The sequence below is a fragment of the Dendrobium catenatum genome, unplaced genomic scaffold, assembly GCF_001605985.2.
Source record: "Dendrobium catenatum unplaced genomic scaffold, ASM160598v2 original_scaffold_62511, whole genome shotgun sequence".
NCBI lineage: Eukaryota > Viridiplantae > Streptophyta > Magnoliopsida > Asparagales > Orchidaceae > Dendrobium > Dendrobium catenatum.
Window position 1 is genome coordinate 454,283 of NW_021380961.1, and position 26,914 is coordinate 481,196.

General features: G+C 36.2%; 1 protein-coding gene across 3 annotated transcripts in view; it reads right to left on the reverse strand.

The window, feature by feature from the left end:
• The window catches only part of LOC110099535 (DNA replication ATP-dependent helicase/nuclease DNA2), a 49,342-nt gene extending 22,651 nt beyond the window's left edge, over positions 1–26,691 (reverse strand). For 2 of the 3 annotated variants that reach the window (XM_020826728.2, XM_020826726.2), the window contains exons 1-19: positions 26,154–26,691; positions 25,894–26,064; positions 25,608–25,811; positions 25,404–25,466; positions 25,109–25,309; positions 24,963–25,016; positions 24,805–24,866; positions 23,647–23,776; positions 23,300–23,410; positions 23,103–23,199; positions 22,785–22,867; positions 20,312–20,377; positions 19,338–19,493; positions 13,968–14,023; positions 13,522–13,582; positions 13,354–13,464; positions 13,220–13,276; positions 10,904–11,038; positions 10,569–10,820 (exon numbers count right to left, since the gene is read on the reverse strand). In XM_020826728.2, coding sequence (XP_020682387.1) covers positions 10,569–10,820; positions 10,904–11,038; positions 13,220–13,276; positions 13,354–13,464; positions 13,522–13,582; positions 13,968–14,023; positions 19,338–19,493; positions 20,312–20,377; positions 22,785–22,867; positions 23,103–23,199; positions 23,300–23,410; positions 23,647–23,776; positions 24,805–24,866; positions 24,963–25,016; positions 25,109–25,309; positions 25,404–25,466; positions 25,608–25,811; positions 25,894–26,064; positions 26,154–26,516 — 2,433 coding nt within the window. In that variant the 5' untranslated portion in view covers positions 26,517–26,691. The remainder of the gene's footprint in view (positions 1–10,568; positions 10,821–10,903; positions 11,039–13,219; positions 13,277–13,353; positions 13,465–13,521; positions 13,583–13,967; positions 14,024–19,337; positions 19,494–20,311; positions 20,378–22,784; positions 22,868–23,102; positions 23,200–23,299; positions 23,411–23,646; positions 23,777–24,804; positions 24,867–24,962; positions 25,017–25,108; positions 25,310–25,403; positions 25,467–25,607; positions 25,812–25,893; positions 26,065–26,153) is intronic. The other variant, XM_020826727.2, reaches the window with a different exon arrangement.
• Between the last annotated feature and the right edge of the window lie 223 nt (positions 26,692–26,914).

Consider the following 26,914-nt stretch of genomic DNA (forward strand, 5'->3'; position numbering starts at 1 on the left):
TGAGTCATCATACCCAACAAAATGATGTGGTTTAAAATAAATAATGAAATATCCTTGATACCATTCTAACAATCTTCTACTTAATGGGACATAGAGCAAACTTGAATGAGACTAAACCCTTTTCTCTCATTTTTTCTTAGAAACCAATTTTGTTCTTAACCCATCAATTTTTCAGTTGTGTTTGAGTCAACCTTCTTCAGCCTATAAAGGATAAACTCTTTCCTCATACTATCAAGTGTGTATTTAAGGGTTATTCCTAAACTTTTGATGTTATTGTTCATGTGAATCTCTCTATCAATTGATTTATAACTTTGTGGAAATCAGCTTTTAATTAAACACTGCTAGCTGTAATATTGTCTCCTCCGCTACAAAAGTTTAATCCATTATTCCATTGATATCACTTGCCCTACTACCCACTCTGGCTCTGGCTCTGGCTCCACTTTAATTGCATATTGATCAGCTACAACAAACTCCCATTTAGAATGCATAGACACTGACACGGCGACTCGAACACAAGACATCAATTAAGGAACGGGCACGAGTTGGACACATTATTATATTTTTTAATTTATTTAAAATAGTGTATAAAATTGAACAAACAAAATCTTTAAAATATTTGAGAAATAAAAAATAATTTAACTATGATTTGTGCATAAAATAATTAATATTAGGATGTCGAGAGTCAACCATTAATGTCATTTTGGGCATCGAGATAAAAGACGACAATGATCTCGACAGTCAGTCATCGTTGTTGTGTAATGGGCATCAGACATTGATGTCAAGTAGACATCGGTCGTCGATCTCGAGATGACGTCAATCGTTGATCTCGATATAAAGTAGGTTGTCATTGTTGCAATGACATTGGACAAAGTTGAGGTGTCCAGATGGCATATGGGTGTGATTGTGGGTGTAGAAATTGCAAACGTCGAGTGTCAATGTCAACACATTTTCAAACTTCGATTTTGAGATAGTTTTAAAATATTGATGTTATGACAGCATTGGTGTCGATATTGAAATGACTTCAAGCATTGTTGTGAAACCTTAGCTGTAACCTACAAGAGAGAAATGAAAATGAGAATGTTCACAGAATGAGATATTGAATGCAGGCAATTGAATTGGAGCTTTGGAGAGGAAATAAGAATATAGTTTTTATTTTTGTACTAAATAAAAATTTGAGATATAATAAATAATATTTTAATAAATTCATAAAATATTTTAGACACATGTCCAGTTTATTTTTAATATTTTTTTAATTGGACACATCTTCGACTATCCGACACATGTCAGAGGTCTGTCGAACACGTGTCGTGTCCGATACATGTCGGACACTCCATATCTCTTTGAGAAGAAGTGTTGATGCATCATAGACCCCCTTTGACACACCTCCAACCATTTCATCATCTTTGGCAATGCATTCACCTAAAATATTTGATCTCCATCTTTCAATTGTTATTCAGAAAAACTATACAACATTCACCACTTGATACAATCTTTTACTCCACTTGATAGTTAATGACCAAGAATCTTCCTTGTTTCATTGATTTACATTGTCTCTCTTCATTGTTTTTATTTCCAAAACTTATAATGAACGTTTAATGGATATTGAAATAGAGGTACTGCTTGATTGACAAACATGGGATCTAATTTCACTCCCAAATAATGTCAAACTAATTACTTCTCAGTTAGCTTTCACGTTGAAGTTTTCATATGGTATTATATTGACTTCTGCAAAGCATACTTAAGAACAACACAAGTTCATGGCATTGATAAACATGGGATCTAATTTCACTACCAAGGGGCAATTGATCTTCATTCATCTCCTTTCAATCACCATTAATCAAGGTTGGCATCTACTTTACTTCAAATGATTGTGAGCAATGCCTTTCTCCATGGTGATCTCTTTGGAGTTAGTTATAAGGAGCAAGCTCCTGAGTATTTGTTCAAAGAAAGAATAAATTTTTTAAGCTTTGAAAAACAATATATGGCTTTAGAAAAATTATCAGACATGGTTTAATAAATTATGCAAGATCTTTAACAATGCCAATCTATGAAGAGTACAACCAATCAATCTATCTTTATCCAGCTTTCATCCATTGGAAAGTTGATTCTTAAGATATATATTAAGGGCATGCTTCTTACTAAAAACAATACCTCAAGGGTAGAAGAAAGTATGCAATACATTTAGAAGATATTGGTTACTAGAACTTCGAACTTCCCAAGTATTTTCTTGCCATCCATATTACATATAACAAAGATGGTACATGTGTTTCCAAAAGAATGACATGGGGGGCTCTCTGGGAGCAAACAAGAAGACTTTGATACGAATGGTTCACAAGATTCTATTTATGAGGAATGTTTTGAAAACACTCATCATTATCACTTAGTTGTTAAGCTAATATATGGATATCACTTGATCGGATGTTTCCATGATTAATGGTGTGGTAATTTTGTAGGCTACGAAAATTCGCGCCCCGACCTCTTCACGTCTGCTTTCTTTTGTTGACGAGAAGAGTTTTAACGGATTTAAGTTCCCGAGTAAATTTTGAGAAGGCAGATTGGGTTGTAGATAAGACACTGCCCAGAGATTTCACCATCATTTTGCAAGAACTTTGCGATATGAGTTCTAGTTTCCCATAAGCGCAAGCCCCTATGGTTAATTACCTCTCTTGATAACAAGATAGAACTTTCGATTAGGATTAGACGTTACGTATGTCACAATAATTACCTAGCATATAATAGCAATAGTTTTAGGGTTTGAATTTGATATAGGACTTTAGAGTTTATGATTTGAATTTATCACCATATGCTTAAAACAGGTGATGGGGGAATAATGACGGGCCCAATCAAGATCCCATGGTTCCTTCATCCCGGGTTCTCATGGTACATGGTCTACTTAATCAGATGAGATAGTTAACCTAACCTAACTGAAGGAATCTTGTCGACAACAATGGGTTGCTTTGTCGAAAAATATCTTATAGAACTAGGTGAATGTTTGTCTAAAGTGATGAATTTAAGTCAAGAGTTAAAAAAAAAATGTTTTATATCTTATAGAGTGCACCATCTAATTCATTACTCAAGAGACTTTTAACCATTATGAAATAGACGGTCTTCGGCCGTGACTGTAATATAGTGGTCATTTTAAAACAAAATCACCTGGTGAAAGGGCACGTGTCATGTTCTTGTTGGTGGTGAATCAACTGAGAATAAATTGTAATAATGTATTCTACAGGACATCTGCTTCTTGTGAGCTGAAGCTATCCTTCAATTCATCATCATCGTCAAACTGTTGTGAAGTGTGGATAGAATTTTGTTTTAGATTTTCGGTGATTAAATTTGTATTTAAATGTTTAGCATTTGATTGGATTTTAAATTTTAAAATTTTAATAGGCTTTGAGGATGTTGACTTGCTATGTAACAAAAAAAAAATTCATACCTCTCTGTCATCGCACGTTGAAGCCACGATCTCGCACGTCCAGACCATATCGACGTCACTTCTCCCCACGTCGTGCGCACGACTCGAGCTCGTTGTTAAAAAGAGGCAAAGGGAACGAGGCTGGAGGCCTCCGCTCTTTCTCTCGCAATCGCTCTCTCCCTCTCCCCTTCGTTGTTGTTCGGCTTCGGTGCTTCACAGGAGGCGTAGAGATCGCAGGCCGCCCGACTTCGCACCTTCTCCGATCTCCCCCCTCATGTACGATCGGAAGTTACGACACTTTGATCGGAGCTAACGACGGGAGCTCGCCGCGCAGTTAACTTTCTCCCTTCGGCGCTTCTTCCTCGGCACCTCCGTGGCTGTTCGACGACACCTCCTGTAGGATCGGAAGTTAAGGCATCTTGATCGGAAGCAAGGAGAGCTCGTTCGCTGTGAAGTCACTCTCTCCCTTCCGTGCGGCTTCCCCTTCCTCGTCCGTGGCTGTTCGACTTGGCTCATCCGACTTTCCCTACCTGTCGGCTCGGAAGTCACAACATTTTGATCGGACACAAGAACAAGGAGCTCGCTCGGCTGGGAAGATAACTTTCTCCCTTCCGTGAGTTTTATCGGCTCCTCCAAGGCTGATCGACCTCGCTCCTCCGACTTTCCCTACCTGTTGGACCGAAAGTTGCAGCAATTTGATCGAAAGCATCAACGGGAGCCCGCCGTTTGTGAAGGTAACTTTCTGCCTTCCGAGCGCTTCTTCGACCAAATCCCGTAAATAAATTTTGTATATTAATTTTGATTAATAGGAATTAATTTTAATTAATTAATTAATTATAACTTAATTATTTTTAATTATAATTAATTAAAAATATCTTTTAATTAATTAAGTTTAATCATAATTAATTTATTATTTTTAATTAATTATTATTAATTATAATTAAGTATAATTAATTAAACTTAATTATTATTAATTTTAATTAATTAAGATTACAAAAAAAAGAAAGAAGGAAAGAAAGAAGATGCTCTCTGTGCCCTCGATCCGCGAGCTCTCATTGCCGACGACCGCCGGTCCGCCGGCCCCGAAGGTATAACCCCCTAAACTCAAGCTTCTGTCCTCGACGTGTATAACGGACCAGAATACCGCCTATACATGTCTTTATTGCGCGTGGTGGGATGGGACCCCGGTCCGACGCATACGACGAGGGCGGACAGTCGCCTCCCCTCTCGCTCTCTTACCTCGTCATGCATGGCGAGTCAGTGGTCCATCCATGCACGCTTTTCTTAGCGTGGTGGGAGGGGCAATGGCGCGACACCTACGATGAGGTTAGCGAGCAACCCTCGCTCTCTTTCTCGACTAACGTGCAGTCCAGCGTCCTATCTATGCATGCCTTTATTAGCGTGGTAGAGGGGCAACCGACACGACACCTACTGTCGAGGTAAACGAGCAACATTCGCTCCTCTTATCTCGACTAACGTGTCGGGCCGGCGGTCTACCCTATGCACCTTTATTGAGCGTGGTAGAGGGGCAACCGGCACGACACTATGTTGAGGTAAGCAAGCGACCCCATGCCCTCCTCTGTCTCGACATGCGTGTCGGACCGCGCAAACCACCTAAGCACCGGCCTTTAGTGAGCGTGGTAGGAAGGAAACCGGTTCGACGCACACGGCGAGGCCAGGCGAGCCTGGTGTACCCTTTCTTTGCGCGGCCCGGAATGATTTATAAGTACCCCCGGGCAGGGGGAAAGCAACTGCTCTTTTCTTATAACAGGTACCGTCAAAGACACCATGCACGCCTTTATTGCCGTGGTGGGAAAGGTAAAAATCACGGCCGAGGTTCCTCTGAAGAGAGGCACCTACCATGCACGCCTTTATTGCCGTGGTGGGAAGGCCCAGTTTTCTCTGTAGTTTTCCCCTAAAACGGGGAGACGCCGGGAGGCCTGCCGAATTTTCGGGTGAAATGTTACTACACTGGACCTGTTTCGCACTCAAAAGAATAAAATATTTGGACCAAATGAGAAAGAGCAGTGGAACTTTTTGAACTTGATTGAACATGTCAGAGACCTAAACAAAGTTCAAATGATTTCTAAAATTCAAATCCAAATAAAATCAAGCCAGAACTGAAGATCAAATTCAAATGAAATAAAATCATATTTGAATCAAATCTATAACATTTGAACACAAGATTGAACTTGCAAGAACTTCAAAGGGCCTTGGACCATCAATTTGAACTTGAACGAGTACTCGAATTGAACAAAACTTGAGCTCAAATCAAAAATCAAGAGGGGAACAAGGAATCCAGATAAGAATTTGCACTTGAGTCCGGCAAAAGAACTTGAATCCGTTTCTTGAATGCGTGCTATACAACATCAAGTGGGAGTTGTGAATTCGATGAACCCGAGTCTGAATGAGACTTAATCCGGACTCAAACACACAGAAGAACAAAACTCGTATCATACACGAAAAATCACAATTACAAGAACACTCGAACGGTCAAGTGACATAAAGTACGCTACAAGACTCGATGCACAAACTCCTACGGCCGCCTGTTGATTGAGTGGCGTAGCGGAGACCAATAATAGAAGGATCGCCTTCCCTACAAACAGTGCAACCCAACAACAACCACCTGAGATTGGTGAAAGGTGGATATGATTGAAGGTGACAATGACTCTCCCACGAACATCTCTAGGAGATCGTAGCAAATACCACGGGTCCCTCCAAAATGACCACAAACAACTGTGGATAACAACAGTGGGCATATCGTAAGCACATCAGGCCACTGAGGCACAAGTACAAGTCTCTCCTACGACCGATCCTACGATGTCTGCTGACATGGAAAGAAAGCAATACTGGAAAATTCAGCAATTTAAAGAATCCATCCTTCTACAAATATAATAACAGCACACAACCCACCCTGAGATTGGTGAAAGGTGGACACAATGCGATGGTCATGGGTTTCTTTAATGAAATACCTTCAGGAAGTCGTAGTGAGTACAACGTCCCTACAAATAGCTAATCAACCACCTGGATTGGTGACGTGAGCAATTGAGTAGGGCAACAATGGGTCTCCTAACGAACAGTTCCAGTTCTCGTAGTGAATACAATGGGTCCCTGCAAATACTACAATCACTCTGTGATAACAACAGCGAGAGTTCGTAAGCATCTTAGCGAGCTACTGTGGACACAAGTATTGATACCACCTACGATAAGCGATGGTCAAACATCTACAAGTACGTGATTGTGGGGCAAGCGCGTACAGACAAGACAACCCGATGTACGAAAAGGACACCCCCTGACAGAAGGAAGGAAATGTTTGAGACAAATTAGAACGCAAACTTCCCGGTGTTCCAACAATTCTCTTCTTGATTAATCAATTCAGGAAGAGACGATATTCACATCTAACAAATATCAATAATCCAGAAGAATCCCAGGTAATGAGAAAGGGGGAGTCAACATCAATATCCAACCCACCGGAATCTGCAACACATATAACAGCAGACAGAAAGGCGTCTACGATCTACAACTCAACGCCACCGGATTCTGCAACAAGACCATATACTAAGCAGACGAAAGGCTCGTACGATCTACCACTCCACGCCACCTTGATCTGCAACACAATACAAGCAACAGATAGGCGTCCTAACAGATCTAACAATCTCAACGCCACCGGATCCTGCAAACACTAATGAAGCAGCAGACAGAAAGGCGTCTACCCACGATCCACAAGCAGACGCCACCGATCCTGCAACACTGATATAAGCAGACAGAGAGCTGTCTCCAAGCAATCATATTCGCCTTTAAGGCCTCAACAAAGAAAGTTCATGAACAAAGGCAATGAAGCCTAAAGAACGAATCCTTCTATTACGGATGCAATAGGTAGTTCGACAGGTCAACTATCAAATAGACTACACGGTTGTAGTGACCGACTGTTATTATTTAAATCACATCCTTTTAGGGGCCTTCAACTGCCTAAAAATCAAGAAAATTCATGAACGAAAGGCACAAGCCACGAGAAACTGCCGATCCCCATCGATAAGTTGATGAAGTCGACAGGGTTCAATCAAATAGAAATGGACCCAGAACACCCCGATCGGGCCGTGTTGATCTGCTTATCTCACCGGAGGGGCCCAATATATTTCAAAAAATGCCCTCAAACATCTACAAAATTCTAGAATTCTTTCAAGTAACCTCAAGGTACCGAATGATATGGCTCGTTGTTGATGTGTGCATCTCAACCGGAGGGGTTCTCAAATACTTTAAATGCCACCCATACTCCAAAATCCAAATCAAATCCCAAAAATTCAAAATATTTAAAAAAATTGGAATCTATCCATCACTCTTAAAGGCAAAATCCATCCGCTTCCGAACCGTTGCCGGGTGGACAAATCAAGAAATTACTTCAGCTCATTGTACAAAGAGCACAAATGCCTAGTCGAAAATATCACATGGATCCATTCTCAAAACAATCTCCTGCAGTAATTTTGACGTGGGACGTGTCCTCTAAACCGGCCGCGGTTAGCCGCAATGGCAAACCTGCAGGAATAAACGGTTAATGACGCCCCGGGGCCTCTGAACCGAGTGGTTTGCCGCCGAAATGGCACCCACGATATACCGGTTATGGTCCAGAGCCAATACGTTCTTATTGGCATCAAAATCCTTGAGATATGAATCAATACGGCATTAGAAGATCGATAGGGCACAAAGCCCTCTGTCAGCGTAAGGTGGATTCAAATTTGTCCCCTTAGACAAAAATCCAACCCCAGGCTACAAGTCCCTTGGCTCGAAGCAACTCATGGCTGCGACAAGGATCCTTCTGTCAGTTGGGTCGACTAACCACATCTGATAAGTAACCAGGGACCGACGATGGCCCGGGACACGGAACCATGGGATCTTGATCGGCCCCATGCATCCAATCCTCCCCACCATCCGCTTTTAAGTGGCATGATGACGAAAATTTCTATTTTAAATAGTCAAACTTCTCAATCTTTCCAAATACCTAAATCCAAACTCAACTCCTCAAATTTCCAAATCCAAATCTATGCCCATGCTGCTACTATACACCTGATACTACGTATCTATGGATATAATTTATCTGATTGACGACTAGCTTGAATTGAAAGTTCTCTCTCGTGATCGGGAGGGGTAATTAACTATAGGAGCTTGCGCCTATAGGAAACCAGAACTCAGATCATAAAGTCCTCGCAAAATGAGGGCGAAATCTCTGGGTAGTGTCTTATCTACAAACCCATCTGTCTTCCAAAATTTACCTCGGAACTTATCAGTTAAAACTCCCTCGCCGAATAAAAAAGAAGAAAATCGCGCGGCGGGGAGGCCGGGGCCGAATTTTCGGAGCCCACAGAGGATTGACCCTCCAATTGAGATTTATATTCAATGCGGCCATTATGGGGTGTTGTTAAAGTTATTTATTTCCATTAGGGTTCATGGGTATTTGAAAGGTAGAGTCCACTCCAATTGAGATTTACTGTCAATGCAACTATCATTAAGGGAGAATTATAGTAATTTGAAAATATTTGTATTTTATAAGAATTTGGAGGCATTTGAAACGGTAGAATCCCCTCTGATTGAGATCAACATTCAACACAACCATCATCGAGGTAATTTGAGCACTTTTAGAGAATCCATAAAGCATCTCAAATCTTTGCATTTTAGAGCTCGACATAAAGATCATAGCACATGTGGAACATGCACCTCAATTTAGTTAAAAAGTGCACCTTGAGTTGCACCTCGCCTCGCAGATTTGAGGCGTACACCTCACCCTATTTATATTTTTTTTTATTAAAACTTATCTAAATCCTAGATTAAAACCTTGGACAAATCGCACTGTTATGCAACTTTGAGTTGTAATAGCTTCTTCTCAATTGCCTCGACCTCCAACCCGCTACCTCCACCGCAGCCACTACCGTTGTAACTACCGCTGGGGATCACTTGGAAGTCACACACCACCACCACCTCTACCTCCTCTAAAAATTTTGAAATATTACTCAAATTTTTACAGTAATGACAAACATTTATAAAAAAGAAAGATGATAAATAAATGAAGAAAAAAATAGATTGTGAACATTGGATTCCACATGATGAGGCAAAGAAGAGACCAATTTGTTATGACGACAACTACAAAAAAACCCACTCAGTGATGACAGTGTAAATTATTTATATGTTGTTGCCAACTATTTCAACTTTTTTAAGAATTAAATATCAATGATTAGAAAACTGGGTTATCAGATACTTTTTTTATATTTAGTTATTTTATGTTATTTTACTCTTATAATATTTGAATTTCAACACTATTTCACATAATTTATCACATGTCACTTTCCGTCTTATGTATTTTTTTTGTTTCATGTATGTCAATTTGTTACTTTATTGTTCAAAAGAAAGTCCTCATTTAACATGTGATTTGGGTATAACATAAAAATCACTTCCAACCTTAATTTTCACTTTACGCAATTTTTGAATTTTGAGGTTTACAACTCAAAACGCCTTGAGGCTTATGCCTCGCCACATGAACAAAAAGCGCCTCAATACCCAATTGCGCAATTTTAAACCTTGGATGCTTGTACATAAATTGTTCATCCTGGATTATAGTATTTCATCAATGAGGAACTTTCATCTGCTAGAAAATATAGAACATTTAGAAGCTTCGCATTGGATTATACTTTGGGAACAAGATTTGCATAAACCACTAAAGAAATGATGTTATTTTTTTACCCAGGCTGAAAGAAATCAATTAAGAACAATCTGATGGAGACTAGTTAGAGTGTCTGTTTCAGTGAGAAGAGGCGTGCATGTGCTTGTAGTAAACCATATATTAATAAAAAAATACATTTAAAGCATATTTTTTGTTGCCTCTTCAAGAAAAGAAAAACCTCCAAATAAATTGAGCCAAATTACTGAAGCAAAAGTGGGCAAAACAAACTATGAATATGATCCAATCGAAACCAGGCATTCATCTACCAACACACCATGCTCCCGTACATTAGTTAGCGTGCCTATGTTTGTTTTGTGCATGCAATCTGTTATAGTTTGTTAAATTGAAAAACGATTGATTTTTGAGATTAAAGATTTCATAAAATTAATAAAGTGATAATCAAAGTACAATAAATAAAGAATGGAAATAAAAAGACCAGTGTCTCACCACAAAGTCCCCGCATCTAAGGGAGCAGACCAGGCTGTCATCTTCTGCTCCCGAAATTTGCTTCATATCTACGTTAACCATTTCATGATCATGCTGAGATGCCCTCTGGCGTACAAAATGATATACATATCTGCCATTTTGAAGAGATCCATGAACTGAAACTCCATGTGCGACATCTAAAACTAGAGAAGAGAGACAACTTGAGTTGTTTTCTCTTAGATGCCGACCTCGAAATATTTCTTTGCTAGCTACCTGAAATCTGCATGGTCAGTTTAACTCAGAACATGACATTGTGCATGCAATAACGGCATCTTGGCTGGAAAAAAGTAACAGACCTGACAAGTTTTTGCTTCCAGGTCAATCAAGCGATCCCAATGCTTAAGGAATTCCAAGTGGGCGATATTTAAATGTCCAGTTTTTTTATCATATAAATCACCAAGGCCGCTAGTCTCGTAACTGCCGGCATATGCCTGTAATATGTAAATCAATAAAAGAAGGTTACTTCAAACAAGTAATCTTAGGAGGTCTGCAATACGGTGGTAAAATGCATTAATGTAATTAATTTTACTTTCTAAATATAGTGTCACATAGAACTTCAAGAGCCCAAAGTTCCATGTAAACTATAGTTTAATTAAAGTTCTTTTGAAGATGCAGGCAATGCCTAAGAGAATCTTAAGGGGTCCAGTGCTACACATATGAGCAATTTAAATGATTATTGGATATATTCACATATCATCCTAGGAGCTAATAGGTTCGGCATGATCATGCAAACCAATTTGGAACCATTCGCAATTTTTGTTGCACTTGGATTCATTAATAAATGAAAATAAGAAATAGATTTTTATTTTCATCGACCACATAAATTGTCAAAAGTGTATCAATGTAGTAATAAAGAAGAGTTTTATCGTCAAAGATAACATATGTTCAATGGCAGCCCACCAAAATATACTTGTGCAAAAGTTTCATACATTCACATTAACCAGCTTGAACATAGTTTTGGCATGGACAAACCACTAATTTTTAAGGAAGATCTAGCAAAGCTTTTCAAAAGGTTGGTTGGACCAAGCTACGATGACAATTGCTGGGTAGCCTTTACTTGAAGATGGTCATGCCAAGATTCTGAAAAGGTATGCACCAAGGCCATTTGCCAAAATATGCATGTTGTTGCCACAAGGTGTGAATGATTCAATAAGATAAATAACATGTCAATGTCCTTACCAATTGATATTAAATGATGTTGTCTAACGGTCAACATTAAAATACTGGTGTGGCAAATGAAGTGACATGAAAGGTTCACCCTTTGCCAAATATTTAGCAATTGCTCCCTTTTTAGCATGTTTGCCCAAGGAAATGAAAATAACTACCAAAATGTATGCAGTCTCATGGAATGATCTTATTTTGATTGTTTCTATTTATTGAAAACTTCAATTCAGGATTTTAAAAAAAAAATAGAGCAAGAAAATCCCTGGATGGTATTTAATGAAAACAATTCATATAATAAATTACTAATTTCAAATGAACCATTGGCAGATATTCGAAAATAAATGCAGTAAATCCTTCCGGAACAATTAGACTCATTTTCATAAATCATTAAGAACTAACCATACACTCCATTCACAATTTTTGTTATTGCCCTTGAAAAGCTAGTTGCATTTTATTCCCTTACAAAGAAAAACTGTAACATCTCGAACCTAAGTGTATGGCTCCCATATCTTGGAGTCACAGAAGATAAAGTGAGTAGTTTTCAATGCTTGGTGTCGGGGGAGATGGAACGAGTATTCGAAATAACTACGACAATTCCGTCTCCAGTAGTCGCAAGGAAAATGAAAGGCCTCGTCTCTTTAAAACCGAAAGAGAGAGGGAGACCGGAAGAGACCGAGAAATACTGAGAGAAAGAGAGAGTGAGAGAGAGAACCTACGAACTGATGTGCAATCGAAAGCGGCAGTGGTGCCTGAAGGTGACGAAGCTGTGCGTGAGGCCAACGACGCACTGTGTTGTCGAGAAAGGAAGACTGAGCGTCTAAATGTTAGGATTCTCCTTATAAGGAATTTATAAATAATTTTAAGTTTTTTTTTTTAAATAAAATGTAATATGATTTTAATGAAAACAAGAAGGACAAAAATTTCTATTTTAAGATTTTATTTTTTAATCTAGAAAATAATTTTAATATTTAAGGAATAATTTAAAACTAAGAATTCTTTTTAAATTGTGATTTTATTAATGCATTTTTAGATGAAAATTTACATTTATAAATTTAAAATATCTTGATAAAGAAATTTATATCAGAAATAAATCTAATTAGAATATGATTTTCCTTTCATTTTAAAATGTTTATTAATATATACACATATATAGAGAGAGAGGGAGAGAGAAGAATAAAATTTTAGTAATATGATAAGTGATAAATAAAATTTTAAATATAAGTAAATAGAATATATATGAATTAATAATAATTGTCTTTTATAAAAAATGAAACTCACTTCTATACATTTAACAGCTAATTAGAGATAATAAAAAAGTCTTACGAACTCAATTATTGCAGCTGGAATGAGAAATCAATAAATCAAACAACATGAAATAATTTATGATGATTTCGGAATAAATAAAGTTAGAAAATAAAGCCATTAAAAATGATGAAATTTTACTTTACCTTATGGTAAATTGAACAAGAATTCAGATGACGGCAGTTTTGGCACACCGTGGGATTCTATTCGTGAGGAGAAAATATTATTAGTGTTCCCGAATTAAAATCAAAATGTACGTGTAGGTGAATACAAAAAGTACCTTTAGCATTGGAGGCAGAACTTGGCTGGTTGATGCTTTTAAGATATCAGATGCGAGCTCATTCCGACGCATAATTAACCCAACCAAGTCTGATCGTTGAACTTTAATACCCTAAACACACTTTGGTCAGCACCTTAGCAATTGCAAAATACAAATAGCTGCACTTACCCTTGTCTCATCGGTATGAAGATAATATAGAAGGCCGGAGTCAACATCCTTGCGAAGATATCTGAAACAGAAAGATTCCGTAAAGGATAAGCAATAAAATATTTGGTGAATCATATCTCAATTTTGTTCGCGTGTATTATCTCCGGAGTTCGTATAAAATTATGAAAAAGGAGACAGTATTCTGTGTGGACTCCGGACATAGAGGACGCACTACGTACGCTTTGCTTACATTCTGCGTATTTGTAGATACGCAGCAAATCCTCACATCTAATTATTTGCTGCTCATTTACTACGTATCTAAAAATACGCAATATATACGCAGTAAATATGCAGAACGTAGGCAAAACTTACGCATAGGATATGCAGAAATCCGAAAAATTCTCTATGTTTGAACTCCACACAGAATAATAGAAATCATAAAATAACACTGACAAGGACAGGATCACCTCTCAGACATCAGAAGTGTGTACAGTATCACTTGAGCACGATGTTCCACAGCAATCTGAACCAATAGAAACGCATGCAGCTAAGATAGCAAAAAAGAAAAGTGAAGTCTACAAAATAAGAAAAATTAATGATTACTCTATCTAGTACTAGTTCTATTCAAGCATACCTAGTGTTAAAATAAAACAAGTTATAAGTCATTCAAAATGAGAAACATGCATGCATGCATGATTCTATATATCTCATCTTGATCTGTTGATTAGAAGCTTAGGCTATCAATTAAGAGGTCATGGATTCGAATCTTGTGTATACGATGTGTGTGTGACTCTGCCTAAATAGGCCTAAATGTCCAAAAAAAAATCCATCCATAAGTATAAATAGAGCAAATTGCAATTCATTTAAAATTAGAAACATACAGTACGTATGACAATACCCAGGATTACATTCAAGAAAAAATTTGCAAAGCCAACCCTGCATTTCAGATTCAAAAAGACAGCAAAATGAGTGATGAAACAACTGTTGACTATCTAGGGTTTTCCATGGGGACATCCCTTAGATTTGTAAACGAAGTTGCAATTCACTCAAAACTAGAAAAAAGATTTAGCATGTCATGAATAACTTTAAAGGAAATGTGCAAGCCATTATTGATTTGTATTATACAACTTTATTAACCCTTTAAGAGATATTATTCTATTGGAAGAGCATGGAATTGTTTACTAAGATGATAACAGTTTTTACAAGCTTAACAATTGTGGGCTTCAAAATTTGTGCCGATTATGCTAAAAGAGTTTTAGCATGTTCACTTAAAATATCACCCTTATTTCACAAAAACTTTATAATTTGATTCTAAGATTCTCATACGAATTAATTACTCATCACATGATGAGAGAGAACTTCAATTTAGGTTAGTAGTTAGGAGTTAAATGCTTAGCATATAGTAGCAATAATTTAGTTTAAAGTTGATAAATTTACCACTTTAAACTTAAAATGAATGTTGCGAAGAATAATTACGAAGCTAATCAAGATCTCAAGATTTTGTCATCCTAGGTTGTCGTGGGCCCTGGTCTGCTCAGTCAAAGGAAGAAGTCAACCGAATCCAATTGAAGAATTCTTATTGACATGCATGAGTTGCTTCATCAAAAAGAACATTATAGACCTGGGATGAAAATTTGTCAAAGGGGACACCTTAAAATCAACCGTACCTGACAAAAGGCTTTATGCGCCATCAAGTACACCCTATAATTCATTACTCAAGAGTTTTAGTCATTGAGGAATATTTGGGCTCTGGTCATGACCGTAATTTAATGGTGTCATTTTGCAGCAAAACCATAGGATCAAAGGGCCCCAATTATAAACAATTAGATACAAGTATTTAGCAACAAAAAACCCTGGCAGATGACATGTTTTACAACCTTACTAGCTATTATGATGGACCAACACTTTTTCTAAAAAATGAGTGCAGTGTCTGACACGTATCCAACATGACACGCGTGCGACACATCTCTGACACGTGTCGGACACAACAAAAATGCGTTCGATTAAAAAAAAATTAAATATAAATTGGAAATGTGTCCAACATGCATGTCTTTAATATTTTATGAATGTTTTTTAAATATAATGTATTGTATAAGTTGTATTTAAAATTTTTATTTACTTAAAATATAAAAACTAAATTTATTATTTTATATCAACAACACCAAATCAATCGCCCGTACTCAATACCTCATTCATAGAATATTCTCATTTTTATTTCCCTTTGGCGGATCGCGGCTTTAGTTTCACAACAATGCCCAATATCACCTCAACAATGAAGTTTGATTCGTTACAACACCGACATTTCAAAATCATCTCAATATCAAAGTCTTAGTGTCCTGACATGATGCTCGACGCTAGTAATTTCTACACGCACAACTTGACAGTTCATATTTGTCCAACGTCGACTTAACAATGACGACCAACGTCCTTTCAACATCGACAACAAACACCCAATACTTACTGCATAAAATCGATGCCCGACTCTCAATATTCTAATTTTAATCATTTTAAGAACAATTTTTAGTTAAATGGCTTATTATTTCTAAATTATTTTAATAGTATACTTATTCAATTTTTATACACTATTTTTAAAATATAAAATTATAATATCATGTACAATCCGTATTTGTGCCATATATTTTCAATAATTGACGTGTCTGCGTTCTGTCGTATATGTGTCTCTATGTCTGCGTCTGTGCATCATAGCTTACTAGCAAAAAATTGTTGTGAACAAAATATAGTGATATACTTAACAGGTCTATTGATCTCAACATGAACTCCAAAATTGAACCAACCAATCACAAGGACTGGCAAACGACGAAAACGCCATGCAAAATTTTCAAAACATTACTTCTTGAGGAAAATGGATCGAATTATTAGTTTGAAATGTTATTGAAAACAGCCAACTATGGATGCGATTTTGCACAAAACCATCTGCACGCCATCCATTCAAAGGGGTCTTAAACGTCGAAAGTACTAGAAAAGGCAACAATATTGCTTGGATTTCCATACAAGAGAAACAAGGAAAAATCCACCCATGCGTGCAGAATAAGGATGAAATTCAACGCACACAATTTTGTTCTTCCAAAATATTTTTTCCTATCAAGATCTCATAAAGTAATTCATCAAAATAACATTTTCATTTTAAAAAGGAAAGTAATTTATAAAATAACATTCAAGGGTAAACCGTTGGAGTTCATGAAGCATGCACACTGTTTTGGTATGTACAAGTGGTTTTAAAGTACAAAACTAATGTTGCATCAATGTTAATGCTAATGTTAATCACTAAGCCATAATTAAGGGGGCAGCAACAGCAGCAGCAACAACAACAACAAGCATTTATTCCACTAATAAAGAAAGGTCATTTCTAATATTTTATAACCAAGTCTTTTTAGGTCTACCTCTACCGTTCTTAATATAAGTCAAATTTAATACATCTACTAAGCAATAATTAAGGGGAAAAAAATCAATGCAAATTTTGAATGAGCAGATTTTTTCTGAGAGAGAAATCAATGGAATTATTAGCATAGAGACGGACTACAATATGACCATTACACAATCAAAAAATCATTTTAACCAGTTAAATCATAAAGTGAAAAGACACTGATAATAAAACATATAAGAGATGGATCATATCACAGGCATTCTAGGCATCTTAGAGTCGCCACTAAGCACGCAAATAGTATAGAAATTAAGAAAAGAAATTAAATGAAGTGTTTACTGTCAAATGAAAAGAAATATATCTGAAAATGAATACCAGTGATCACGTTTTAAAAAGGTGAAAGAAAAAATCAAGACGATGTCTTAGTGAGGCCAGGAGCAAGCCTGAAGATAGATCTAGTGGTAAGCCTCTAAACATAAAAATAATATATTCAAAAAATTACAAATAATTCATAAAAATGACAAGTAAAATAATTATCAACATATTTACTTAATTCATCATTATAAAAATATAAACCACAAATCTCATTATTAAATGTTATTATAAACCAAAAGTTTGAAACAAGATTTATGGCAAACACTCACTTAAAACTTAAAAATGGTGCAAAGATTAGAATTCATAGTGGTTTTATTCTCAATTTCATATTCTTCACAAAAGACCTCGTATGTATAATTATATCATCCTCGAATTCTATCTTATTGTCATCTTTAAGATTTTCTTCAAATACAACACCACTTCAATAACTTTAGTAGTAATAGATCTAGTGGAGGGTTTGAAATTTTGGGCGATCAAATCATTAATAAGAGTACACATTTTAGATATATTGGGTCTACTGTTTAGAGTGCTGGTGCAATAGATGGGAATAGTATTAGCAGAATTCAAGTTGAATGGTTATAGTGGAGGAATGCATCCAATTTGTTGTGATAGAAAAGTCCCCCTCAAACTTAAGGGAAAATTCTATAAGATGGTAATTGAGACCTATAATGTTTTATGGTGCATAATGATGGCCATTAAAAGAGAAGCAAAATATTAAGTTAAGTGTTGCAGAGAGGAGGATGCTTAGGTGGATGAGAGGCTTTATTGTTGAAGACAGGATACGAAATGAGCATATACGTTTAGAGTGGCTCCAATGAAAGATAAAATTAGAGAGAGGAGCCTTAGATGGTTTGATCACATAAAACGACGGCCTTTCGATGACCTGGTTAGGAAAGTATATGTATTAGATTTGTCTTATGTTAAAAAAGGTAGAGATAGACCTAAAAAAGACTTGATTAGAAAATATTAGAAATGACCTCTTTTTTAGATTTAAATGAGAATTCAACTCTTAACAAGACACAATGAAGAAAAAGAATTCATGTAGCCGACCCCACGTAGTGGGATAGAGGTTTGATGTTGTTGTTGTTGTTGTACTCCCTGTATCAGTTATCAATGAACACAATATAATTTAAAATAAAATAGCAAATTAATGATACAAAAAATAATATATTATATTTAAATTGTCTTCTGATTTTTTTAAGCTCCAACACCACTTTGTTTATTTCTTTTAAATAATTGTGAAGTGTAAATTGATCTCAATTCAGTAGCCCTTACAGTATTAGCATTAATATATTCATTCTTCTCATCATTAAAAGTTATTCATTCATCTTCAAGTTCAAATCTTTCACTATTTTTTATGTAATATATATATATCATCATATAGTATATCACCTATAACAAAAAAATCAATTTCATCATCAATACTTATTTACCATTATAATTCGAAGTGTCTATCTTTTAATTTTTTATAAAACATACAACAACAACAATAAGCTTGGATCTCACTACATGGGGTCAACTACATGAATTTTTTTTCTCAATTTTTTATACACATAATATAAATAATTCATCCTATAGTCAATCGGTTACCTCTCTTTATATAAAAAAACAAAATATATATTATTCATAATAATAATAATAATAATAATATATAATTAAGATTTTATAAAATTGAACTTGACTGAGATGCCTCCTCAAAAAGCCTTGAGACATACGACTTATTTAAAACGCCATGAGGCATACAACTTATTTAAAAAATGCATAAGCGTCATTGGCACCAATGGGCTTAACCCTCAAGGCGCACCTTAATATGTGCGCCTCGAACGAATTTTTAAACCATGCCAGTGATCATAAAGTCAACAATTCTCATTACAGCTATCAAAAACAATCTCAGGAAATGAAGAAGTGGAAAAACAACAAGTATAAAAAATAAAATAAGTAATAAAAACTGCAAGAACACATTCTAAGAAACATCACATGAAGATCAAAGTTAATTTCAACAAAGAAAAGAAAAAAAAAAGAATTATAAAGTAAATGCAAAATATATTCAAAAATAAATATTTTCAATGCTCTATACTACCTGACCAGTTGTTCCCTTCCCAGATTTGAACTCTAATGGAATAATTGTTTCCATTGAATCACCAACGCCTACACCCCTCTTAACATGTAAAGAAGCATCGATGATCCCTTTCAAGCCGTATTTTGGAGCCCATGCCATCTCTTCTATATCCATGACCTAAATAATTCAAAAAAATAGACCACATAGAAGAGGCTCAAAATTAAAAAGTTCTAAATCGGAAGAAAATTAATTTTTAAATACTAATGGAATATTTATCACTAATTGTAGCATAATAAGGATGAACGCTTGAAGAGCATGTTTGGCATGGTGACGGGACTCTTCCCTACTACCACATTGTACGGCTTCCCATAATCAAATACCAGGACCCTTCAGAAAAAATTAACTCATAAACCAACCATGTCATATAATTATTGACTCAACTGCTCAATAAAAAACAACTAACCATATCAATTTCAATCAGGTAAGTTGTATTGCAGAAAAACCAGAGAAAAGTTGCAGTAAATAGCCCATGCCTAAAGTAGAGAAAGATGAAAGAGGAAAAAAAAAACAACAATGCCAAAGGATTCCATCAATACATTTATTCTTAACACAAATCTCTGAGAAGCAATTAACACAAAAAAGTATTACTCCCTAATTTTGATAGCCTGAAAAAAAAAAGTACGAAAAATCCTCACAATTGATATGTTCAGAAATTAAATTTAAGTTAACTGAATGATAACAAATACCTTACATACATTAAATCATGTAATACATTTAAAGGACCCCGACCTGAAGCTCATCAGATGCAGTAAAACTGGACAAGCTAATGCAAAGCCATATCAGATCACAATATAACAGTTATTGGAGACTATTTACCACTCATTTTAGTTCAGGTTGTTCAAGGTGATCAGGTTTCTGAAAAAAAAATCAATGAATACTCTTCAACAAGTCGACGGACTATCATTATCTGCATAATTTGGTGGTGAGAACCCTACCTCAATTATTGAAACTTCCTTTTGTCCTTCATTGTGTCCAAAATCAACAACAGCCTTTTCTCTTTCCTAAAGCCAATGGCAAGAAGATCATCAGCTGATTCCATGAGCAATCAGACGATGCAAAAGAAAATGACAGTTCAAGGATAATTGAGATGGCAGAGTATATTTTACTAAAAACTACCATGCAACATGTTTAACAAATTGTCATGCCGTTACCCAGAAACGCTTTTTTGCAAATTTTTGAACTTTTATGCGTCATTTTGATTAGGGCAATTCAGAAAGTCATGGTGAGAGAAGAGATGTTTTGTTTCTAAGAATAACTTTGAAGACATCAAATTATATTCACTTTTGAAGGACTGAAAAGTAGAGGGATTGCTAAAGTGAGAGATACAAAATTGTTAAAATTTAAAAAAAAAAAAATCTACAATTTTTTCTAAGAGTAACGCGGAAGGAAATAGAACACATATTAAGCAAAAGCAAAATGATTATTCATATTGAAGTGGAAACAAAGGCAAGTGCAACACAAGATCTAAGTTGCAAACAATAGCAACATGCAAAGAGGCTATTTATAAAAAGTACCAAAGAATTATTACAAGTTTCTAGCAGTAAGTATGAACATTAGAAGCATGGCACACCCAAAAGAAAAGGCAAGCCTTCCTAAATCTGGCTTGCTCAAATTTACTCATATTAAAGTGATTCGAGGTTAATTCTTCAGAAAGTAGGTTGATATTAGATAAGACAGAAGACACTATCTAGTGCTGTGAGGACTTTGTGATCTAATTTGAGATTAATCATAGGCACAAGCCTATAATTGTTAACCCCTCTCAATCATGAGAGAGAATCTATAGGCTTTATGATGGTTTGCAATATAAATTAAAGGAAAGAATATCCCGCAATTGGATCAAAACATATGACAGAGAAAATGATGACAACCGCAATCAATATCCTATGACTCTATGTAAGGAGGAAATGAGAAGTTTATTCACACTCGTTGGCAAGCACTTGAGTTCATATCTTTTTCTATGAGACCAAAATGCAATTCTAGTGTTTTCATAATCCCATACTTAGGCTTTTAGTTCATTATTTTTATTTTTGTTCATTTTATTTTGATCACGAAGGCTTTTTTAACATAACACTCACCCCCCTTGCGACACACACACAAATAGGATAGCACAAAATATGGTAGGCCATACTACAAACAACAACAAAGGATATACATACAGTGTACAAGGCATCACAACTAAAAATTAATCCCTAGCAACATAAACAAATACATGTATGTGTGATGTGTAGAGGGATCTAAACAAGACATTTTAGAGTCCACCAAGCAAAGAAAGATGGGAATGAAATTTGAGGCAATTTTCGCAAACAAAGGAAACACAAAATAGAATAATATGATTTTCATGTCAAGTAAAGATAAATGTGTACAAAGAGCATGCAAAGCAACAAGATCACTCCATATTAAATTGCACAAGATGGATGGCACATTCAACAAGGAGAATTTGAGAGAGATTAGAGAGAATAAGAACGACAAAGAATGCAGGACGATACAAGAGAAAGAGGTAAAGATGATGACGATTGTAGGCTCCTGTGGCTGGGGCATAAGGAGAGGAAGCAAAAAATTAGAGACAAGGATGAGTGGCGGATTTACTGTTTTTTTTTTTTCAACTTCTCTTACTTGTTTTAATTAAAATTAGAAGTTAAATGGCCTCCATTTAAGGCGCCAAAAAGACACCTAAAAAAGAAGGGTGCTGATCAACACTATTGATTTTTGAAAATAAGGGGCAAAAAAATGTCCATGTTGTTCATTTTTATAAAGAAAATACATTTTTATATTACAATAATATATTTTTATGTATTATTATTGTATCTTTTTTTTAATTCTTTTTAAGGCATTATGATCTTAAATTCATTGTCTAACATTTTTTTAAAGCTAACTTCCAAAAAAAACTCTATAGAAAGTTAATAGAAATCAGACCTCAGATAGGGAATTCCATAGGAGAATGTCATTCAGTCACTTGCAAGATGTATGTGCGTGCATACTCCCCCTTCAAACTTTCTTTTCCCTAGCGCACAAAAAAATGTTTTTTCCCCTATTCATATGGCAACTAGAGCAATACAAGGGACCTCCCTAGATTGTTCGACTTTCTAAAGACAACAAGATAGTTTAGCGACACGGGTGGCAAATTCAGAATAATTTTGGGTCATGCTTGTAAAACTATATCAAATTTTCATTGTTGTTGTTATGCTCGTTCAAGTCTACTTTGGATGATATATGTAGGTCAACCCTGACATGCTCAGCCAATGTAAATATCCACAACAACAAATAGACATTATTCAAATGTGAGACTATCTCAAACAGCCTACCACAGAACACAACGAAAAATAATAATAATAAAGAGCTTTACATGACTACTGGGGAAAATTATTTCATCTTAATTAGTTAAAGTAATATCATGATATACTTCAGTACCTCTAGACCTCGAAAGCATTTTATCCAGTTTATTATTCTGGGGATTGCTTGTAGAAGTTCAGCAAATGTTGCACTCTGATTAGCTGCATAGAAATGCACAAATGCAGCAAGTAATGAAAGGTAAGTATGAGGAACAAAGCAAGCAAGTTTAGGTTCATAATCATAAGACAGACTTTACATCAGATCATTTTATGCTGCACTATCTAAGGAAAAAGATGATTAATGAGGTCTGGCATAAACAAATATATGGTGTGGCATAATGTTATAAAATTTAATTATTTCTATCACTGGCTACAGATAGTTTACTTGCCATCTTACCACCACATGCGTACAAGTTCTCAATGTTTTCTTGCAGTATGATGGCAGCACGCTCATCCAAGAAATGCCTGGTTGGCGAATCCTCGAGAAGACCAGCCTAAGAGAATATAAAAGAATTCAAACAAATATAATTGTAGGTTTTCATAATCCGTGACCACTCCTTCCATTAACTTATACAGAATTTTACAGAAGTGAACCTGAAAGATCTGATGAAGCATGGTACCAATTAACGCCGGAGAAGAATATTCACTAGCTCTGAGCCTCTCATCAAGAACAGCACGTCGCGGACAACTAAAACTAGAGGCAACCTAGATATGCTAGCAGGTCAACATCCAGTATAAAATGAACAATGTGCTCCTTGTCCAAACATGAACTTAGGCTCCAAAAGAGAAAAAAATTGAAATAAAAAACAAAAATGAACCACACTGTATACAACATTTAAATCATGTCCTAAACGTTAAATATAATGAAAGCTTGTTGCCTTTGTGTGTTCAAGTATATGCAAATGGTTATACAAGAAGGTTAAAAACAGGAAGGCACTTACCCTTGTCCCGGACATGAGTATATTAGGAAAAACTATAACGAGATTGTTACTATGGTCAACAATGCATTTTCCCTCATCAAATTTTCCAACAACATTCACAGTATCACCAGGTCCAATTATGCTGTAAAACCTGAGAAGAGATGCACAGTATGCTAAGTACAGCAGTGACGTACAACAAAATAAATAAATAAGCAATGAGACAACTCATCCCAATCAAATTGATAAAATAATCAGTAATTATATCCCAATAATTTGGTGTTGGCCGAACAGACCCTCTTCCACTCATTCTTATTCCCTATATATTACCTCTATTTGCACAAATCTTTTTCACAATTGCTAGCCATGCTATCTTTGAACTACCTATTTTCCTCCGAATATTTTCACATTAGTTATATCATCTACTCATCTTATAGATTCATCTAACCCAACATTGCATGTGCCCAATAATCTGAAGTTTATTTTTATCATTTATTTTAAATAGATGTCACCCTCACTATCACTTTGATTATAACTATATTCTTCTTGATTTCACCAAACATACTTCTTAACAATCTCACTTTTACCATTCAACTTGGCTAAAACAATTTTTCTTACCACACAATACTAAGATCTATAGCACATAGCAGTCCACGATAATGGTTTTATAAAAATTAACACAAAATCATGTTTCATTTTGTGTTACACAACCAACCATGGTATCCACAAAACAGAACCAAATAGAAGCGCCGCAAATTGAAGTGCACATTGTCGTATGTCTTATAAAACTAAGGCTTCATTTGGGACGGTTTTTTTGTTGCTTTTCAAATCAGCTTTTCAGTATAAAAATTAAAATATTTGTACCAAAAAGCTGCTTTAACAAGCGACAAGAAAGTCGTCCCAAACAAAACCTAAGTCTTCAAACACAAGTGGGAGTTTAGAACTGTACATGCCTCTTTTGAGAATAGTGTTCAAAAAATTGATTCCTGGTCATTAGCAAATTTAAATTTCTTATAACTCAATTCATGCCACACCTAATGTTTACTCCTGTAGATGCACAGCTATATAAAAAACAGAAGTTTGACTGCTGAAGTCATTCAAAGGGTTAAATATGTAAATCTTTTTTGCCCCCAAAGTGTTAATTGATTAAACTAACATATGAATTAGTCTAAACATACTAACCATTCATCACATAGATATAACGCCCTCTCCTCGCCAGTAAGTTCATGAAGCAAACGAAGAACCTGAAAGAAAAAAAAAATAGCAAAGATACCGCAAATCAGTTAAGCCTTACGCATTTCAGAATAGAATTTTTATCAAACAAAAGTCCCAAGTGACACCTTGTAAGGATTATGAACATGAGAAGAATCAGCAGTTCCGTGCTTTTCAGAAACCTATGGCATTTCATTTAGCAGGTCAGATGATAAAACAAAAGGCAACATGAGCATTTTTAAGTAGATGACTGCTATGGGGAAAGTAATCAAACCTCCAAAACAAGAAACACTTCGTCGTTTAAATAGCTGTCGACCTTTTGTGATGCGGCAACAGCAGCTTTGTTTTCTTTCAAATTACATGTTTCTTTTTTCTGGCCACTAGGATCACAAAAGTTCTCACGTTGCATTCTTCTGTTCGGTACTGCTTTATCAATAATCACATCTTCAACTTGATCGAGTAGTTCAATAAATGCCTGGAAATGTAGATGTCAAAAATCAGTAAACATATTCTTCACACCCATCCAAAGAGTAATCGACCATGAACCATTTAGAATGGCATTGACAAACCTTGTGGTGTTTCCCGAAACCCAGTTCATCTGATTCGCCATTACTGAACATACCAACCGTACACTACAACCACACAAACATCACTGTACAAACTATATCATGGTGGATTTATAGAAACGCTAACGCTACAATTCATAGATTATGGTGAATTTATAAAATTCACTAGACTGTCACTACATATTGCCTAAAGTGAACGAATTGTACCTTGCTGCCATCATATAAAGCAGAGGGGGGAGTCTGAAATACTTTGCTTGAAGTTTCCATACAAGCGCTCTCATTTCCATGGCACATCTCAATCTCTTGCTCAAGTGATAACTTCCTAGAGGAAGATAAAGATCCACCAGTATCCTTTACTGTTGGAGAAGAGAGCCACTTCTCAAGTCTTGCAGCGGGAGAACAAGACGAATTCTATAGTTTGGCAAATGAATCATGACGGGTTATTTATATAAGTTATATAAACAGATACAGGCAACGATTATGAGGTCCTCACCTGCTTCTGCATGCAAGGATGGATAAAGGAGGCAATCGGTCTGGGCTGATCTGAAAGCATGCTCGTAATTGTGGGTAACTGCTTCGCATTCAGTGGTCTCAATCTTTCATTTAGCGGAGAAATTTTCCATGTGATATCGTCTCCGCCATCATCTTGGCTCTGCTTTATCAACTATACGTCCATCAAAACGGAATTTTGATGTCACATTCCAGAGGGTCTTAAAATGAGATAAAAGAAAAAAATTAAGAAGGTAAGAGTACCAATCTGGGGGAAAACTTGAAACGCTTAAAAGGGACATTCTTGGTGAACTCCGGAGAAACCGGTGATAACTTTTCTTCACTGTCAGCCATGGCGGCTGGTTGTGGCAGATCTGCAGGGGATGGCTTGCTCGAAGTGGGACTGAGATCGACATTCGAACTTGGGTTTGGAGCGGGCTTAGAGTTGGGGTTAAGGACGGGTTTGGACACATCTAGGGTACAGGAAGAACTAGAAGCCGCCTGCGTCTGCGAGTGCCGCTCGAAGAAATGCTGGATGCCATACTTAGAAGTTGGAAGTTGCTGGCGGCTGAGGTTTGCTTTTCTTGTAGAAGATGAAGAGGATGCAGGTTTCTTCCTTGGAGCCATGGGAGTTGGAATTACGGGAAGGGAAGGAAAGGGTTTAGGGTTTCATGTAAGATGGGAAGCTCAGCGGCGAGATAATAATGTACACTGTGAAGGAAGGAATGCGAAAGAGTTTCCCGCCCAAATGGACGAACTGGCTTTTGAGGCGAAACCGAGGGGCTGTTCGGTACCGACTTATACGGGACATACGCAGTGTACACCTAAAGAGTGCCCAAAAGGAACTTTTATTTGGTCCGGTGAACGTACGCAATTCTAAGTTCGGCCCCAGTAAAATCACGTCACGTATTTCATTATTTACCGTGCGCCCAGATTGTAAGGTTCGAGAGCCAGAGAGAAACAGATGGAAAGGAAATATGATAGATTGTATTTTCACATTGTCTAATAGATACAGTGAGGTATTA